Source organism: Lutjanus erythropterus, chromosome 9, assembly GCF_056507025.1.
Source record: "Lutjanus erythropterus isolate fLutEry1 chromosome 9, fLutEry1.hap2, whole genome shotgun sequence".
Taxonomy (NCBI): Eukaryota; Metazoa; Chordata; class Actinopteri; order Lutjaniformes; family Lutjanidae; genus Lutjanus; species Lutjanus erythropterus.
Genome location: NC_139325.1, coordinates 21,416,235 through 21,437,016, shown reverse-complemented (window position 1 = coordinate 21,437,016; position 20,782 = coordinate 21,416,235). Strand labels below are relative to the sequence as shown.

Below are 20,782 nucleotides of genomic sequence, written 5' to 3'. Positions count from 1 at the left end.
CGGTGGATTGAAAGGCCTTTCACACACACACACACACACACACACTTCTCATAACAAACGTTTTCGTTTACATTCAGCGCTTACAAGTAGATTTTCAGTTTTTGTAACAAAATTAGATGGACATAAGCACCATTAAATTTTCAACACAAAATGAAAATAGGCCTCCGCCTGAAGGACAGGTCACGCGAGAACTTGGTTAAATTACGCAAATAAAACACCGTACATTCATTTGATTTTCGATTGAGTATTAGTAAATAGAAATGAGCATACACTGCATAATGTTTTTCAGAATTTGAATACGCGTTCTGGAAACGAATTTTTGAATTTCGCTCAACAAAAAAGTACAAAAACAGCCGAAAGTTTGCACGTATAAGAAATTAAGCATAGGTATGGAAATTGTACTATTCGACAGATATTTTTTCATTTTCATTTTGTTAAACATTTTCTTATTATAAAGCACAATTATCTATGTTTAATCAAAATATGTCCCTAATGTGAATACGGGTAATATCAGCCTAATTATAAATATAAACCATTATCATGGTTGTGGCACTTTGCTATGACATCAAAAGAGCTTCATTTATTATTTTTTTACCAATTCTGTTAGTACTGTTATATCACTACAATTTATCTGTGGTTTAAAATATTTCTTTAATATCCCTAAAAAGAGATACTGTTAATATTGCTGGAGAATAAGGTATTAAGTCCTTGTCTTATTTTATATATGTATATAGTTGAAGATCGTTGACATAGTTAGACTGATTAGATACCTATAAATAACTGGTATTTTTAAACACAAGCACAAACAGGCTGCTGTGAGAGTAGGTGCCAGATGTGAAGGCAGATGTAGACTAGACGCTGTGCTGACAGAGCTTCGCCACTAGATGGAGACATAAGCTGTGAATGGCTCAAACCTACAAAGGCTCTGAGCTCAAGAGGCGTCTCTCACGAAGGCCTGCTGGCCTAAATACAAAATATGCTTTAGCCATGTGTGATTTTTACCTGAAATGATTTGTTAAGTCGAACCTCGATCCATTAAACATCCACGTCCAACTTGGACTAGAAAATATTAACGAAAATGACAAGATCACATTGCGTCTGAAACATTTATTGTCAAAACTTTGGCTATTGCAGTCAGAAAAGGGAGAATAGATAGTTGCAGTCAGATAGTATTTACATGTTTAAATATATCTATATTTTCAGAGTACTCTGCAAAATTATTCTAGACTGACGGAGAGAAATTGCATAGGTCAGCCTGTTGGCAGGCGAGTTACTCTGAACAAAAAACCCTGTTTAGGTAAAAAAAAAAAAAGACAGTGACATGGACACAGTGTGGGCAGTTGAAATGTTCATGCGAACGTTTGATAACGTTTAATCAGATACTGACTGATTAATTTACAGAGATTTATTTCAAATGGAGCGATTTGATTTCTAAAGCCAGGGATGTTGTATAAACTGTTTTCAATGTTTTCTGTAGAATTTAGTTTACCTAAAAAATAAAAAAATAAAAAAAAACTTGCCTGAATACACCAAAGAAGTTTTGTAGGTCACTACTGCTTTTGTGGATAGATTTTTTTTATTATTTATCTTTAGCATGAATAAATATTGAACATAAAATTCATTTTCTAATATTTACCATTATTATTATTTATCATTTATTTATCCACCAATTAGTTTACTGCACCACTGTCTAAAGACGAATGTTGTTTTTATAACTGATTCCAGAGTCTTCAGTCTTCATTTCTGGATTGGATTAAGTTGAATTATTGCTCGAGATGACTGCAAGGCAGAATGTCTTATTGTTTGGTGAATATCTGAAGGAGATCATACATCCCCTCACAGAATCGCCTTGGTCAACGTGTTGCAAACCATTTCCGATCTTCTGTCAACAGGCCACATCGACTGGTTCCAATTAAAACGTGAGGAGGAAGGAAATGTGTGGGTCAAGACAGAGCCGCTCTGGCGACAGAGAAACCGTTCATATCATGTAATAAATTATAGCACAGTTTTTGGATGAAGGCACATCCATGTCCACCTCCTGTTTCAGCTAACTGGAGCTCTTGAATTTATTGACGACTTTCTTCTCCTTTACGCGCCTGTTCTGAAACCAGATTGTCACTTGTCTCTCTGTCAGGTTTGTCTGCGCCGATATTCTCCTCCTTTTGTCCTTGGTGATGAATTTATTGGCGGCGTACTCCCTTTCCAGTTCCTTGAGCTGCACCTTGGTGTATGGCACACGCTTCTTTCTCCCACGGCGGATAGAGCTGTCTCCACCAGATATAGTGTCTGTGGAGAGAGAAATACAGGATGACATTTTATTTTGCCAGACTGCACGGACAGAAAACGAAATTTACTTTACAAACATTTAATGCTCTATTTTCTTCAATCAGGTGCATTATTAAAAAATCAACAGTGAAAAAAAACAGGCATTACATTAATATATTTTTGAATAGGTTTTTGCAAGTTTAGCTGCTTACTCCCATTCACATAGCCTATTTTTGTGTTAATAAAAACAATACCTTGCAACGAGGATTTCCACAGAGGATTTGACTGAGGCTGCTCCTTGGTGCAGTAAACTTGACCGCTCCAGCCATTGGTGATGGCCCATGGCTGGTAGGGCTCCATGGGCAGCAGAGACTCATGTCTTGGCTCTGAAGGAGCACTCAGCGCAGGGACTACAGGGACGTCCAGGTAGCTGGGCTGGTAAGGAGCCGAAGAATAGCCCTGATAAAACGCAAATTCCTTCGCCCTGGTTGAGAACTCCTCACCAGACACTGATGAGTCCATGTATTTATCGCCATAACCAGAGGGCTGCGCGCACGCTTTGACGCTGCCGTGTGACATCCTACATGGGTAATAACTGCTGCCAAAATATCCGTACGGCAAAGATGCATTGGGCGAGCTCTGGGTGGCAGAACAGGGGCTGCATTGTTTGCCAGGCTCCCCCATGCCAGAGACTGGCACCTCACTCGCAGTGTAGGTGGTGCTCGGAGCCAGCGAGGTTGGATGCGCTAACAAATTCCTGCACTGGTTCGCAGCAAAATTGCCTCCAGTAAATCCTTCCATGTTCTTGCTTCTTTCATCCAAGCCGCTGTCGTAGAGAAACATCACCGGGTCGATCCAGTGCGAGTGGAGGAGTAATGAAGCGGTCATAGCATGCCCTACATCGAGACGACCAACTCTTTTTCAAAATCCACTCGACTGAACACAGACAGGGACTCGGGCAGAGTAACGATACCCACACGCCTGAGTACATAAAGATCGCAAGGTTATTGGCCAGGGCCAAGCACGTGATATGCAAAGGAGATGATAAACGTCGAAGCATCAGATAATGCAGATCAAGCTGTGCATTTGTGAAGATATTAATCAGTATATCCATGTTTTACATACGCACAGAAGCACTAGGGGTATTTTCCCCAAAATATTAGAATCTCAAACTGAGTGACTGGTGATGAAAAGTTAATCCTGTCTATCGTACTGTGCCATCACAACAAGCTTATTTGATTAATTGTATAATACACTGAATGAGAAAAAAAAATATTTATGCCTTTTTTTTTAAGACAGGAATGGGTGCGCAATTACGCGTGCCATTTCAGCTACGAAAGCCCTTAATCTAAGAGTAAAGCAAATCTGCTTTCGAATATATGGATCTGAATTATAAATTTGGCTTTAAGTCTTAAGATTTGACATTTTTATGCGCTTTCACTAAAGGTACAGACTTTTACTAAATGTACAATCATATTACTAAACAATCAGAACTGGCTGATCGGCTAAAAGAGGGGCTTTACGCATAGTAATTACGCAGGCGGATTTAAAATATATATATATATATATACAAACAGAGAACTATATCTTAAGTATACGTTTAAAACACATATGGTAACAACAGTAATACATTTCCTCATTCTCACATTTGGCACTACTAGGTATAAATAGAGACACAGGTTAAGTGTCCACAAAATACCAAAAGCATGCCACATTTGGCTGCACCCTTCCTCATACGGGTTAGACGCGGCTGGAGGCCAAGGTCAAGTTGAAAGCTGCAGTCTGGCCAAATAGGCACTTCACGCCAGGAAACCCAAAGAGAAAACACCGCTGAATGCCGAAGAGGAGGTTTCATCGACAGACTGTGTTCGTTTTTGAAAGACAACATACATTCATTTCAATTTCCTTATTTAATACTATCAGATTTTGACAATCAAAAATTAGTCTTTTGTTATTAAATAGTAAGAATCAAAGCTCATGATGAACTATTTTATTCCTCTGCTGGTATAAAAAGTGATTTGAAGGGAAAATAAACCGTTCTTCAAATGGTGTTTCTGCTGAAATGCCTTCATAGGAGGGCTCTTGTTTTCCTGCGCGGAAAACAGAGATAAATTTGGGGCGCATATGTGATGGATAAACAAATCCTTCATGAGCATGAGTCCGTAACGTAAGAATAAAAATAAAATGTTGTTTACGGTTTAGCCTACACATGGCACTAAAACACTGAGCTGTGTGGGCGCACTGTGATGGACTGAAGGAGGTGAATATGGACGTGAGAGTAAAGACTGGTGTCAAACAAAACACTGTTTTTACTCTCAGAATTCAGTTTTGTTTTACATTTTCAACATGAGACCACAGACGCAGAGAAACATATCCCCACCTAAATTTGAGCACCGTTTTTATTTTTAATAGAGTTTTCCCACCTTTTGAGGCTGTAAATCTTTATGGCCCAAGTTCATAGCTCGTAGGCAAGAGTGAGTAGTGGTCTACATTTCAGGAAAAAAAGCATAATGTTTTATGTTAGTTAATAAGTTCATGTGTGAATTTTGTTTTTTATTGCATTTTCATGATAACCAACTTAAGATTAACTAATTCTTATTATTATTTACTATAGTACACTACCTTTGGCGTAGAAAAATGGGTAATTTATTAAATTTCGCGTGAAACAGAGTCAGACAAAGTGAGCGTTGCCTGGACAGGAATCACCTCAGCCACGTTGTTCACACATTACAGGGCGGCTGTCTGTCTAAACATCCAGCAGCTGGTGCGACATGTTATCTGAGTAGATGGGCCAGTTAAACGAAAAAGATGATCCATGACTAAACTGCAAACAGGTCAGGAGTTGCTGATAAAGAAGCGTTTCATTTGTTCACTTTATTTTCATTTCACTCTGCTGTCAATACACATTCTGTTTGACACACGCGCTCTTGTAGCCCACACACATGCAGCTGCGCAAATGACAGTATTTAAAATGAAGATCGTTTGTGTCAATTTGTCAAAAAAAAAAATACAAGATAACCGAGATGTTATTATTAGTGATGGTAAAGTCACAGTCAGGACGAATACAAATGATGTGGAACTCCAAACCTTTAATTAGCCTAATTAAATTAAATACCCTCTTTAAGCGGAAGTCGAAACGCTGACATCAATGTACGACTAAAACGCGTAAGTCTGAAATAGATTTGAAAATATATGTACATGAAATAAAATATTTTGTTCTCTTGTACTTATCAAATTAATTAAAAGATAATCGCTTAAAGTCCGGAAACATATCACGAGCTTAATTAAACAATTGATTATTGATTATTGTATTTGACAATTACAATTTTAATGGTTTGATCTCAAACACGTACAGAGCATTCTTTACAGTTCTTTAACGGGCAAAATAAGATTTGATTTATTTTTATTTTATTCATTTTACAACAATGCACACAGTATAAATTTTGCTTTGGACAAAGAGGCCACGATTAAAGACCAGAGGTTCTCTCCTTACTTTACTTGATTAGTTTCGTTCAATTCCTGGATGCCCAAAGGACCATGATTATATTATTTGATCCCATAGACAGTCAACAGTTGAGTTTACATGGCCTAATAAAAAAATAATCTGTCTAAAGGTATTTATTAGTTTCTGTCTCTAGGGGAGTGAGGGAAACTGTAAAAGTACTCGATAATATCTCTCTGAACCACCTCTTTAGCCAAATCACACACATTTAGTCTATTCTGCGCATGTTTTGATAAAGATTGTAATAACAAATGTAATAATTTTCCGTTTCCGTCCGCTGAAACTGTTCGAAGTCTTCACGGGAATGCTCCGATTTAGACCTTCATGACTTCAGGCTTTCTGATCGCTTCTAACACAAAGAGTAAAATAAAACCCCGGTTTGTTGCACCAGGCCACAATATGTATTAAGAACCATCTGGAACAAGAAAACAGCAAATAAAATTTGTGACAAGTCATCACTTTAAGGATGAAACATGCACCAATTTTTCTTCAGAATCGGTTTAACTAAATTGTAGACGCAACCAATTAAAATACACGCATCTACTTGCTGATGCAGGCCTACCGTAGCTTAAAAATTACATAGATTATATAGAAAGCATGTGGCACAAACGCGTCATTATCGGGTTAACAAATAAAAACATGAATTGCCTGCTGAATGCAAAACTTATTAGAAAGTGTAAGCAGCGCTGCAGTAGATGATGTGAAGTTGTGTGTGTGTGTGTGTCACAAGTGTGCTGGAGGCCTGAGAGACCAAAGTGCTGCTCTGTTTGCAGTACCTATCAAATAGATGACAACACAGCTCTTAGCCTACAGTGCTTAATGGACTTTTTATGGGTTTGTCTTGTGATCGCATGACCTATGGCACCTTGGCCCCTCAGTGGCTCTTGGCAAACTAGATCAGAAACATGCCGCCCTCCTGGTCTGGCCTATAAGTGGGGACAGAAGAGGGGTCCACACATCCCCAAATTACTGAAGCTGAAGCTGGCTGCAGGATGCGACCGTCGGTCACAGCTGTCGGGGAGACAATATGCCATAAAAATATTTAACTCGTCATTAGAGAGGAATTTCTAGCATCGGGGTAAGATTTAATGGATAATTGAGATCTAACGGCAAAAATCTGATGTTTGTTAGGAACAACGTGTGCATTTTGGGTCCTCCGTTTCTCTGCCCCGCCGCCACTGCATCTGCTCTGCAGCCAGGCTCCTCAAGTCAGATGTTTGTGCAACATTTTAGCGTGACTATGGATTCAGTGGGACACAAGATGCGAACATTTGGGAGCTATTTAACTTAGTAGCGCTCAAAGACACGAAGGGAAATTGTACAGTGCGTGTCCAAATACACGGCATTTAGCATTTAAATAGCCATTTTCATCGAGAGAGTTAGTGTTGCATTTGCATCCATGTTTGTGCACTGTTGGTCATTTAGGCCGTTTACACAAAACTCCTCCCTTTGAATTAATGACAGCTTATCAACAAAAAAAAAACAACAGAATTTATAGCATTACTACTATAAATCAGCAATCACTGAATAAATGTGGTGCCTCAGGTTGTTTTAAGTGTTTTACATTCTGTTTAAAGGTAAATTCAGTTAAAAGTAGAATCACTGGGATTTGTCCGAGTTGGTCATAAACGCACCAAAAAGAATTGATTGAAGAGTCTCATTCACAGGACGTCAAACAGCAACTTTTTGGGTTGGTAAAGCGTCCTGAACATAGCAAATGAGAAGAGAAATGAAATGAGAAAATCAGGAAACACAGGTAGAGAAACCCACCACCACCACCACCACCACACACTTCTAGTGTGAAATAAGTAATGACAGAAAATGATTAGACTTGCAACAATTAATCAAATATGACTCAAGCAATATTGTAAGAAAAAAAAGTCAAAATTCTCTGATTTCAGCTTTTTAAATGTAATTTTTTTTCAGGTTTCTTTAGCCCTTTGAGTGTAAACTGAATATCTTTGGATTGTCAGAAAACCAAGACATTTGAGGACATCATCTTGGGCTTTGAGAAAGACAGATCTGCATTTTTAACCCACTTCTCTCACCCTGCCAAATAACTAATTCATTAATTGAGAAAATAATTGATTAGTTGACTATGAAAATAACTGTTGTAGCCCTAAAAGGGGTTATGTTTATGAGTCTATATATTGTTTTGTTTGTTTGTTTGTTTTAGGAAAATGTTGCAATTATGCTTTTAACATCCAAATCCAGAAAAAAAAAAGATTACAATCATAACATCACAATTTGTTTTTATTTCCTAACAGGATATGATATGACACTCTGATCCCATAGTAAAATTTCCCCCTGTCAAGACAAATAACCGCCGTGAACGCAACATAAAGAAATGATCACAAACAAAAGATAAATACAGTATGAGGAGACTAAACAGTGTTTGCAGCCGTCTAGCCTCGACAAACAGAGATAGAGTTCTTCACACCACAGATTCCCCTCAGACCTCTTTGCATATAAGAGCTGCAGGGCTGCCACTGCTCGACAGCCTGCTAATCTTTTTGACCTCCTGTATATCTGAAAATTCACTTGTTTCTAAAAGTGAAAGGAGTGTTGCATTTTAAAAAGGCTAAATCACACAGGAAACATGATTTCCAATAGGGAGAAGTGCACACATGATCTGTCACACTGTGTTGGAGCTCAGTTGGCTTCTTGTCTTTTCACAACTTAGAAAAAAAGAAAAAAAAAGAAACAGTCCTCAGGGTGAAATGCACCCTAACTATGCTATGTTAGTCTTGTGCAGGGCCAGGGGACTGGCAAGGCTGTGGACGGGGTTGAGGCTCACATTACTGCTGGCCCTCCTCCTCACGCAGGAACTGGAATACGGAGGAGAAATCTTTATTGGCATAACCGCGTGCGCACATCATACGGTATATCTGATGGGCTAAGGAGCCGAGAGGGACAGGAGTCTTTGTGTTGGTGGCTGTGTTCTGTGCAAGGCCGAGATCCTGGGGGAAAAAAGACAAAACAAAAAAAAAAACAACAAAAAAAAAAAAACAGAAAAGCAAACATACGTTAGAAAAACCAACTGAGCTGAAAATTGAACTCTAAAACCAAAACCACCAGTCCACACACCACAGAGAATTTTTCTTTATGTTGTAATAATATGGGCTTGATTCCCTTTTAAGAGGGACGTAAACTACTAACAGTTGACTGCAGCACTTTAAGTGGTATGTGACTGAAGATAGAAATTCTTATTTTTTTCAACACTGTCATTTAAATCCTTGTCACACGCAAAACAACACAAAACAAATCCCTCACAATCTTATGATACATCTCATACATACAGGGTTTCTGCAGATTTCAACAAGTTAAATTTAAGAATTTTTAAGACTATTATGAATGTAATTTAGGGCCTATTTCTTAACAATAATGAATGATATGAAAGAAAAGTCCCAGAATGTTATTATTGCAGAGTGGTTCTCAGAGCAGTGATGCTCCTCGTGCAATTGCAGAACAATATTGAGTGATGCCAGGCGTTTACTGGTGGCTTTTTACGGTAGCTTAATGGTTTTCTGACTTCTTATGCAACTCTAATGCTCTAATATAACTCTTAATACCCAAAGTTTCTAATTTGAGTGTTGTCTTGCAGCAGGCTTTATATTTGTTATTTTCTACAGGCTTCAACCAAACACTTAATTTTCTTGAGCCACATCTCGCTGAACTTGCACTTACTTATATTAGATGAAAGACACATTAACAGAAACGATTTTAACTTATTACCTCTAAAAATAGCTATTTTTTTGATGAAAGGAGCTGCCACGTTAGCCCACAAACCACATCATGACACACGATGCACAGTGTTGCAAATTCTTTGCCTAAGTTCTTTGTTTCATGTTGTCTTTCTTTTGTAGTTTTTTCCCAAAGCATATTGAAAAGCAAGGCTTACGTTAATGCAACTTTATAAAACAAACAGTAACTTCATAATTCGATCAATTGAAAAAAAAAAAAAAAGACCTGTGACAATCGTATTTAAGACATTTTAAGGCACAAAATTCAGATTATTGGATTTTAGCCAGACTTTAAGGACCTACAGAAACTCTCTACATACAAAATGAATGACAACAAAAGTTAAACATGAATTTGTTTATCTTTTGTACCAAAAATTTCAGGGCAAATAGAAACTAAGGTTGTGAAAGTTTGGAAACTTCAATACTTTTTCTATACCATGTGTTTAAAATGACATACTATCCATTAATTACAGCATTAGAAGAATCAAAGCTATAAAAAAAAAACAAATGATTAATGCTCACTTAAGTTCAGTTCAGTTTAGTCTTTATTGTCGTGCCTGAAATGAGCATAGCAAAACCAGACTGTTCAGTGACTCTGTACCAGCACTGTGCTGGAAAAAAGAAATATTTTAAAATATATATATGTACAACTTTTTCTTTTCTCCTTGGTATCTACCATCTTTTTTTCTTTTTTTTTTTTTGGTATTGCGTCAAAGCTGAAACTTCTGGTATTGTGACAACTCTAACAGGAACAAATTATTTCTCCACACATAATAGAGGAAACAAAACTATTACAGCCATAAAATGTGTGTCATCTCCTCATATTTGACAAGGAAAACATTACAACACAAATTCTCAATACAGGGGTCATTAAACTGACCTTAGCCATCAGTTGGGTGCCGAAGCCTCCCTGGTAGTTGTTCCCAGAGGGGACTCCCTCCATAACTCCAGGCACAGGGTTGTAGGTATCACTAGACCAGCACCGGCCTGAACTCATGTTCAGGATCTTGGCCAAAAGTTTGGGATCAAGACCAAGTCTGTGAGTGAAGACAATTTACATTTTACTTATACAGAGTGTATTGCTTTTGCTGCATCTACCTTCACGATTTATAACTGCTGCATTATTTTTTCAACCAAGACATTGTTCACCTGATTCCCAAGTTCATTGTCTCTGAAGTCCCGATCATTCCAATTGCAAGAAGCATGTTGTTACAGATTTTGGCAGCCTATAACAAGAAGATAATATTAGCATTCAATAACCTTAACAGCACTTTAATTATTTTAAATGTCATTAAACAATTGACTAACACGTTCATCATTCACTTTCAAACTACTTTGTTGTCTGAATGCCAATTGCATTGTGACAATTTCTGGAAAAAATGAAAAACTGACTCATACCTGTCCAGTTCCAACCTGACCACAGTACACCACATTGGCTCCCATGCAGCTGAGAAGCTCTTTGGCTGCAGTAAATTCCTCCTCTGCTCCTCCGACCATAAAAGTCAGTTTACCCGAACTGGCAGCACCCACACCTGGGAATGGGAAATCACGCTTACAAACAAGGAACCAAGTTCTTTATACCAACCAAACAGAGATGGTTGATACAGAGGAATTTTAGGAAATCCACTGAAATGTGGTGAATAAACTTTAAATTGAAGAAAAACAACAAAACATGCAAATTAATAGCTAAAAGTAATTATTGTTAATTATAGCAACCTTCTCAAAGTAGCTGGAATAGCAGCTACAATCCTTATGAAATATGCCAGATTCCAAAAACATTGGGATGCTGGGTAAAATGCAAGGAAAAACAGAATACATTAAAATTCACAGTAAGTGTACGTTTACAAAAAACAATTAAGATAATCAGCCTGACTGTCAAATATCTTGCATTTGTACTGTATTCAATTAATATCGGTCAAAAAGGATTTGCAAATCATTGCATTCTGTTTTTGTTTACTTTTTATGAAGAAACCAAACCGTTTTGGAATCAAGGTTCTACATGTTTAGTAAGTGTGGAAGCAGTTGTGGATTTCTTCATGTAGTAATTACTAGAAAAAATAAATTCTTTTGACACTAGTTTACACTGAAGATCATAGTATTTTTAGAGCTCCAGGGACATACAACCCAGAGATAATGAAATCTAAGTTTAAATGTTTTTGTTGCATGCCATTTCCACATGTCTCTCCACTTTCTTCCTCAAACAAAACAAAAAAAAAAAGAGGCTATGAATCTTTTTATAACACAATAAAGTAATTTGTCGACATGTCTAATTGACAATTAATGTTTTGAGTGAAGAAAAATGGGTCAGTTTCCTTCAGCAGTTTGGATTTAACTAGTTTAAGGGACCTATGAATGTATTATGTGGCAATTATCAAAACAGAAAATGAGATCGAATCGAGTGAGAAAACAGCATTGCATGCAAGGATAAATGCTATATTAAAATAAATAAATAAATAATGAAAGTAACAAAATGAAAGTAATATACAATAAATAAGGGACAATCACAGCTAAAAGCAAGTCTGTAAAAGTTTGTCTTTAAAAAAACAAGATTTGAATGAGGACAATAACCTGTAGTCTCTCAGAGAAGTCTATCCAGAGCTTTAGGACACTGTTGGAAAACATTTTTCAAGGCCTCGTCTAGATTTAGTAACAGCTGTTTTTGGATCTATTCACACAATTGATGGTACATTCAGGTTCACGTGAGGATAAAAGTTCAGTGATATACAATAACCAGGTGCAAGTCATGTAGGTGCCAAGAAATTAAACAACATAGTCTTATAATTAATTCTAAAGTTTACAGGAAGCCAGTGGAGAGAGGCCAAGATGGGTGTAATACGTTTCCTCCTCCCTGTTCTTTGTGAGCATCTGCCAGCAGCATTTTGTACTAACAGGAATCTAGAAGACTGTGCTGCTGGAAACAAGTGGGAGTTAAAACAGTCAAGCCAAGAAAAAAAAACGGAAACATGAGACTGACACAATCACTTCAAAATTCATATTGAATGGCAGTAATTTAAAAAAAAAAATGTATTGAGAAGTAAAGAGCAACATTTAGCAACATAGAGTTCTGCCATTCAAAGTAACAACATTTCCAAAATACTATGACATCTCCAAGACACCTAATGTTGGAGAATGTAAAGATTTGATGTAAAGAGTTATCAACAAAACACAGAAAACTCAGAGTGAATGACTTGTGCAAGAAATGAATTAAGGAGCATTCAACATGTACACGGCACATTCAGAATGTGTCCTCAATTGGGGTTTTTAATGCAGTTTGAAATGCTGAGGTGGAGAAGCCTGCACAAAAGAAAAGCTTACTATTTCTGGGTGGAAGGAGAAAAACACCTATTTTGAAATCTAATGAAATACTATTTTGGTTCAAAGAAGGAAAACTCAGGCCATATCACTTTTCCATAATCTGAGTATGCAGGCTGCATATAAATGGGAATATTAATGGAATATTCATTTTCACTAGCCATGTCAACAGCTTAGTAGGACTATTGTCCTTTTTGGAATATAGGCAAAAACGTTATGTTTTGTGCATGTAAATGTAGTCACAGATTAACTGTACTGTTTGAATATTAAACTGTGTCCCAACCTAGTCTTTCATTTCAAAAGCAACTGAAAAAAAAACATGGCACTTCATATCCTTACAGCACAGAAACCAGAAAGACCTGTACCAAATATCCAGTCCGTGGTTCAAAAGTGGACATGAGGTGTATTTATCTCTCAAGTGGGACAGTCACTATATATAGAGCACCCTCAACGGTCAAAATACCAAAGCTGTCAAAAAGCAGGTTTGTCAATCCCTATCAGAGATAAGAGTTCATTGGTTTTTATTTTTGTTATTTCATCTCTAGCCTTTGGTAAGGCAATCATTTTAATGAAAGATGGCAGTTATCTCATCTGGTCCTTTCATTTTTTCACATGAAGAAAGAACTATCAGACATGCTGACTCAATTATGCCCCCACCACCATGTGTGCTTTTATGTCAAAGCTTTAACCACGCTGGATTAAACAGTCACTACATGCCACTGTACTTCTTTTGATTTCCATCTGACCACTGGAGATGTTCAAAAAGTTTCATTTAGGAGCTAAAGCCTGCTGATTGACATGATGTATCGAAGTATGACATCCGCTTCAGTTTGCACTAGTTAAACTGCTGCCGCCACACACATGCACTCAGACACACACAAGTTCAAGGCAGAAAGCTGGACAACTTTAATCCATGTGCACTACCACAGGACGGAAGCATATAAATCATTACTAATCTTTAGGGCCAGGCTGTAAAATGGACCACAATTAATTCAAAGAAAGTGGCTGCCCTGACGTTGAAAAGGCCAAGTTCAAACAAACTGTTTCTGTGTGGACCCCCAAGAAAGTCAGAGAGCACGCACTTTACAGATACAAACATTTGTGCAGACACAAACTACTGCTCCTCTACCTCATCTTCACTAGATGGATGCTGTTGGTGTTCTTTTTCTACCACAATGTAAGTACAAAGTGGCACAAGTGGCAACACTGGATTTACCACAGTTGAAATAATAAGTGTTGATTTAAAGGTCAACTTGAAAGTAAGAAAAAAAGTTGGACATTAGCTCCACATGCATTTCTTTTGTTTAGCTGATGTTTTGACTTTGGTGTAAAGATACAAAGGTAATGGTCTAGCATTGTGGATGAATTGTGAGTTATTTTGGGTGTTTGAATAGAGCTGGATCCTATGTGCCTCCTTCTTGGTTTGACAGACTGTCATTTTGTAAATGTCAAACACAAGAGATTATTCAATTTACTGACTTTTGCTGCCATTATAATAATAATAATAATAATGTAAAACTTATCATTCCCTCTAATCTCAAATCATATCGCAAATGCAAGAGATAGTTTTTCAGAATCGTTAAGCCCTAGCATATATGCTACATTCGCCACTTGAAATAAGTGGGGTATCTGAGATGCCGATTAAATGTCGGGCAGACTCTGCCGTACGCTGATGTATAAATGATGCAGACTCTGTCTTTTCTCACCCTAATGATGGAGCATGATTATCTAACCACTGTCACATGTGTAAGTATGGTGTGGCCTATATAACATACCAATGCCTTTGTTTTCACTATAGCTGACATTGATGAAGGCCTGAGGGCCACACTATCACCTCAATAACAGAAATACATATGAAGTGTGCACCACTTTTTTTTCCTACTTTCAAGTCTGCCTCTAGCAATCAGCACCTCACCACAACCGCTGGTGTGCATTACTGTTCAACATTATTTAAAAGTCAACAGAACATTAAGGGAGTTGCAGAATTTACTTGATGTTATTCTAAACATTAGTCACTCCCCTGTATTCTACACATAAAATACACATAATGTAATAAATATCAGATGTGATATTTATTACATAAAATACACATAATGTAATAAATATCAGATGTGATGCTGAAAAAAGGTAGGATGTTAGATCTTCTTTTCCAATAATGTAAAGCTAAAATTATTAATTAAAGCAGAAATAAAGCAAAAACTTCTAGCTTTTCAAATTTGAATTACTTTACTTTCTGGTTTTCCAAGACTTCTATGATAGTAAACTAAATACCTTTTGGTTTTGGACTGATGGTATGAAAAAAAAAACAAGATGTCACCCTGGGAAATTGTAAGGGGAGTTTTTGCCATTTGATGACATTCTACAAATATGAATCCAAAAACTTATCCTGAATGTGGAAATCCTCAGTTTTTCCTCACCCATTTCGACACTTCACTGCAAGCCAGTTCAAAGGCTCCAAAATAGTCAGACTCACCAGATGTACAGTCTGGTTATTAGCCTGCCACTGGCTGCCCATTCAGGCGGCATTCTCCTACCCTTCTGCTATTGGCGTGTTATTGCTTTCTAAATCCCTGACGCTTTGGAAAACAAGAACCACCACCTCCAAGCTAACAGTCAACACTCTGAAGATCGCAAGTTTCCCGAACCCAACCTGATCACTACTGGTACGAACGTAAACAAGCTAGCCGTTGTAACCTTTTTTTTAAGGTATTTAGCCATTTAATGCCAGGGTTTACCTCCCCATGTGCAGATGTTCCACAAAAATAAGTTCCCAACACTGTTTTGCAGGGACACCATAACAGCATTGTTGCGTCTTAAGATATACAAACAAGCCAGAGCATTTTTATAGCAAGATGAAGTTAAATTAACACCCCCCTCCCCTCTAAAACAATTTAACACAAACTAAACATTAGGACTCTTCTGAATTTATTGCAGGGCCTTTGTATGGTTGCATAAGTTTTGACTAGGTGAAGGTTAACTGATAAACCGGCAACAAAATATATTATTTTAAGATTAAAAAGCAAGGTGTAATATTTATTATACAAACTATACTGTTATTAAAAACAGACTTTACCTCCTGATACAGGTGCATCCATAAAAACTGCCCCCATCTTCTCAGCAGCTGCAGCCATTTCTTTTGAGACGGATGGGTCAATGGTGCTGGAGTCGATGAGCAGTGAGCCTTTCTTCACCTTTCTGTTGGAAAAAGTATGAAATTTAGAATATGACTTAAATCTGTGAGATCATTACAAATGAACATACTGAAGGAGAAACCATAGTGTACTTCAGAATGCCGTTGGGTCCAGTGTAGACATCTATGACATTGGGACTAGAGGGAAGCATGGTGATAATGCGGTCAGCCTTGTCTGCCACCTCAGCAGGACTATCCACAATCTGAGAAAACACACAAAATCATGAGGTAAGAGAACAATCAGGTGAAAAATATTTAAAATTTAAAAACAAAACAAAAAAGTGTGCATATTTCAGCCTCCCACCTGAGCACCCAGCTCTTGCACGTCTTTGCAGGACTCTGGGAACACGTCTGTAGCAATGACCGGGTATCCATGCTTCAGCAAGTTCTTTGCCATTGGGTTTCCCATATTGCCAAGGCCAACAAACCCCACCGATGTTTTTGAGGCCATAGACCTTGTGGAGACTACAACAAAATGGCCAAATGGATCAATGATAAGACAAGATATCCTTGTTACAAATTCAAGGATAGACATGAAACAATTACCGTTTAAACTGGATAAACCACAGTAAAGTTGCAGGTGATAAAAATTTTCGTTATCATTGAAACTAAAAATGCTGTGCAGCACCAGTGAACGTAAGCAACCGTCTTCTAGGCACCGACGCAGCAATGTGGGTTTGTTCTGAGTCAGTGAAAACAATGACATCACAAAGCACATGACGCCACCTCTAATCCTTGAGAAATTTTCAATATAAAAGTTGCTGACATGGCTTCAGTGTGTGTATTTGCACTTTTTGAACATTTTTATCAAATTTTAAAGGTAGAATATGCAGCAATGCTTGTACAAGCACCATGCAAAGTCACCCCCTCCTCCCCAGCTGAACAGACCAGAGAGAGGAAGACAAACACAGAGTGACTTAAGAGAGCGGCGTTAGGGAGAAGAAAGCAGTGAATCAGAGAAATGATTTTTTTGATTGTTTCACAGCAGTTATGTTGTGTGTGTAAACCTCTCTGTCTGTGGCTCTCACAGACGGTGAGCAGAGGAAAGAGACACAAGATGCAATGTAACTAATCCATTACTTGTTAAATGTTTTTAGTCTCGAACTCAAAACCTGTGCGCTGTACTGGCGGGGGGCTACAAGCCACTGCTGAAACCCACAAATATACAGAGTACAGCAAAATATGAGAAAATAAGAAAATACAGGCAGAGAGCATGGTCTGTGCAGATAGACACCACCACACAGTGGCTCATAAATAAGTATTTAGAGGCATTACGTTTATATGAGTCTATAACTTGTTTTTTAAAATAATGCTGTATACTATGCATTTTTTTTTTAATGCAATAATAATAAGTACATTAATAAGTGTTAATGTATTAGTACTGAAAACCTTGTTCAGATGTAATGCCTTAAAACGTGTGCAACATTTACATTTCATTTAAGTACGTAAATCCACTGTAATCGCCCTTCATTCCCAAAGTCATCTGATCTGGCACCCAAGCCCTTTTCAGTATTTACTTAACTATTCCCTGATAACAGAATGTTCTTTCATGAGAAAAGAGGGCTTAGCTCTTTGTAAGTTCAGCGAAATAAGCCACAGAAATTACTTTTCTGGGGCTTATCTTCATATTAATGACAATAAACAAAAAAGCAAAGTAAAAGAGACAGAAAAATATAATGTTAGCATATTTTACTACCGTTTGCTAACCAACATAACCTACTAAATATCTACATGATAACACTTTGTTGTGCAAACAGGACATATATACATGTATCAGGTAACTGAAGCTTGTCTGTTAAAGTTAATGCAGGGAGCCACCACAATGTGCACGGTGACTGACATACTGACATTACATAATGTTCCTTTAAATAAAGAGTCAGGATACAGTAGGACACGAGAGCAAACGCTGACAATTTACACCCTTCACCGTTTTGAAATACTGCTGTCGAGATGCATTGACTGTTGGCATGTAGCTCTGTCACACGACCCGACACTAAAACAAGACATCATTTTAACAGAAAAGCTTCTTAAACCGGCAAGTAGTGAGCTGAAGCAGCTGCACCAAGGTCTGCGACAATGAACTCAAACTTCTCCACCACCGTTTCAAACAAAAGTAGTATTTTCATGTCACAAACAGTGTTAAAGCAATAACCCGAGCTTCTAAAGTGAGCGCAGCGACGTGCACAAAGCGTATAAAGTCTCAATTTCATCTCCTTACCAAGTGCAAAGTCAACATGCTTGCAACACTTTCCAACTAGGTACCGAGACCCTCTCAACACAGCGGCCATGCTTCTTTCCTCTTGACCTTACGTGTGACGTAGAGTACGTACATTAATGGCAGTTCTTCCATCCAATCAAATGACAGACATGCGCAGCACGCCCTCCCAAATCAGCCACTGAGCTGCAGGGGAGGGCCTGTCTGGGATATATAGGACTACATGTTCTCATATTAACAGATAGACGTGTACGTTTACGTTACTGCATGTATATTTATGACTTTACATTTCCCAACAGTCATATGAAACTATAAGGCTTACTGAAGAGGTGTTTCCAGCAGGTCTCTCAAAAGCTCGGATTGGAGCTGTTTTATCCACAGTGGTGGGATAAAAATGAATAACTACTCATCATGCATATTCTATAATTTAATCATTATTACACTTTAATGTTCGAACATTTTACTGTTGTAGTTGGCTGGGATGGAGCTAATTTGAACTAGAAGTCTAATCAAATATAGAAATCCACAATATTTTATGATCAAGTTGAAATTTATCTTGCTGTAGATTAATTCTATCCAAAGTAACCACTAACTAAAGTCAAAGTTAGTGTTATTTATCCATCTACATTGTTTTGCTGTGTGTTGTGGAGTTGTGGAGATATTGGCCTGCTCTCCAATATGTTGGAACTAAATGGCACTGAGTTTGTGGTACTCAAAGCACTAAAAAATGTATTTGAAAAATTCAAAACCAGCGTCTCTTTCCAAAAGTCATGACACAGTTACTCAAGACAATCCACACGCCTTGTTGTGAGCAGTTTCATGTAGGAACAACCTTCTTTCCGCAGTCAAATCTACTGGAACTACTTTAGGATCTCGCAGAACGACTTTTTTCTACTAGAAAGAAAGAAGTTCCTACATGAAACTACTGACAACCAGTTCTGTGGATTATTTTGAATAACCAGGTCATGATTTCCGGTACACACTGGTTTAGAATTTTTTACATGTACTTTTGCACCACAAGCCAAGTGTCATTTAGTCCCATCATACTGGAGATAAGGCAGGCATTTGTAAGGCTGATATCTCCAAAACTCTACAACTTACACCAGCTGGATAAATGGCACTACAGGCCAGGGGGAAATTATGTATTTTTCATTTTGGGGTGAACTGTCCCTTTAAGGTGGTGTTTGTGCTGGTCATGCTGAGGATCAGTGATGTTTTTTGCCAGAGAATGCTGGTAGTCATTCAGGGATCAGCCTTGCCTGAAGAGGATGGATGATCAGGGTGAATTTCAGCTGGTTGCCCACACTACAATGTACAACAATATAGTACAATACAGTACTAAAACATACAAAATGTACATTGATTTCATCTGTTGACTATAATTTTTTTGACCAGCTCCAAAGCCGTTCTGCCTACTGAATGCATGCACACCCTGGAATGTTTGTAAACAAGAAACCTGTCCATATATTGCATTTATTACTATACTTAGCTGATTATTTAGTAACTAATTCCTCCTTATTCTTCCACTGCAGGGAAGAAGACTCCAGCCCAGAAAAGAGGATATTTTTTTTGTCCAGGAAGACAACTTGTTCTACAGTTTTGGTTCAAATTCCATTCCAGGGTTTTTATTCATCTTCACTTTTAAAGGAGCAAAATGTTGGATGCAAAAATGTATACTATGGTCCAAATAACGAGTTGACGACAGTCCTTTAAAGAAGTTGAAATCCTATTTAATATACAACCTATGGCTGATGTGAGTTGACTCCTCACACTGTCTCCTCCAGACTCTGGCAGTAAAGTGAGGGAGGGCAAGATGACCACAACACGGTCAACTTACAAAAACAAGTGAGGAGTCTTCCACTGTAAGCTGATCAGCTATTTATAACCCTGTCAGTTTACGTAAAGTTCAGCTTGTTATCCTGAAAATAAAAGCCCAGTGGAGTCTGTGTTCAGTGACTGCCTGTCTTATTCGGCATAAATTTGAACTCTGATTAATGTGAAACAGGCAAACAAAACAGTTATTCTGGCAGAGAATCTCTGATGATATATTATGGTCACATTATGATTTATTACAGTAAACATCTTACAGATCTCTCCTTTAACTAGGCATTTTAATTGCGAGAACCAGAAAGAATTTGTTCAAAAATTCTCAATCCATCCAGTTATTGAAAGCAAAAAACAGACTCATATGGCATCTGTAGTGTCTGATGGTATTTAATTAGATCAGGACTGCCCAAAGTGCACTGTACATTCTAACAAGTTAAGTTTACTTAAAAAAAAATGTGAGGAAATCGATTGCCTTGGAAAAATTAAGCAGCTTAATTTTATCAAGTTGTGTTAACTTATGTGTTTAAGGTGAACATGCATTATTTGAGTAAGCAGTACTTTTTGAACGATTTGAGCAATTAATATATTGAAGTAAAGTCAAATTCAACAATGCTGTTACAACTCAAAAACAGAGTAAGGTGAACCTAAGCAATGTAAGTAAGCACTTAAGTTTAAATAAAATGCACTTAATATACCTTAGTGTAGTTAAAACAACTCAAACCCTGCTG

The 20,782-nt window shown here is 37.6% G+C and overlaps 2 protein-coding genes across 2 annotated transcripts; both read right to left on the bottom strand.

Annotated features, from left to right (window-relative positions):
• Nucleotides 1-1,100: 1,100 nt before the first annotated feature.
• Nucleotides 1,101-3,765, bottom strand: hoxa13b (homeobox A13b). Its single transcript, XM_084726528.1, has 2 exons — nucleotides 2,520-3,765; nucleotides 1,101-2,286 (listed from the first exon to the last, which is right to left on the bottom strand). Exons 1-2 carry the CDS (start codon nucleotides 3,151-3,153, stop codon nucleotides 2,048-2,050), a joined length of 873 nt encoding a protein of 290 aa, XP_084582654.1. The 5' UTR covers nucleotides 3,154-3,765; the 3' UTR covers nucleotides 1,101-2,047.
• A 4,237-nt stretch (nucleotides 3,766-8,002) lies between these two features.
• Nucleotides 8,003-18,350, bottom strand: hibadhb (3-hydroxyisobutyrate dehydrogenase b). Its single transcript, XM_084726526.1, has 8 exons — nucleotides 18,231-18,350; nucleotides 16,317-16,477; nucleotides 16,106-16,215; nucleotides 15,896-16,017; nucleotides 10,909-11,042; nucleotides 10,660-10,736; nucleotides 10,391-10,547; nucleotides 8,003-8,727 (listed from the first exon to the last, which is right to left on the bottom strand). Exons 1-8 carry the CDS (start codon nucleotides 18,298-18,300, stop codon nucleotides 8,566-8,568), a joined length of 993 nt encoding a protein of 330 aa, XP_084582652.1. The 5' UTR covers nucleotides 18,301-18,350; the 3' UTR covers nucleotides 8,003-8,565.
• Between the last annotated feature and the right edge of the window lie 2,432 nt (nucleotides 18,351-20,782).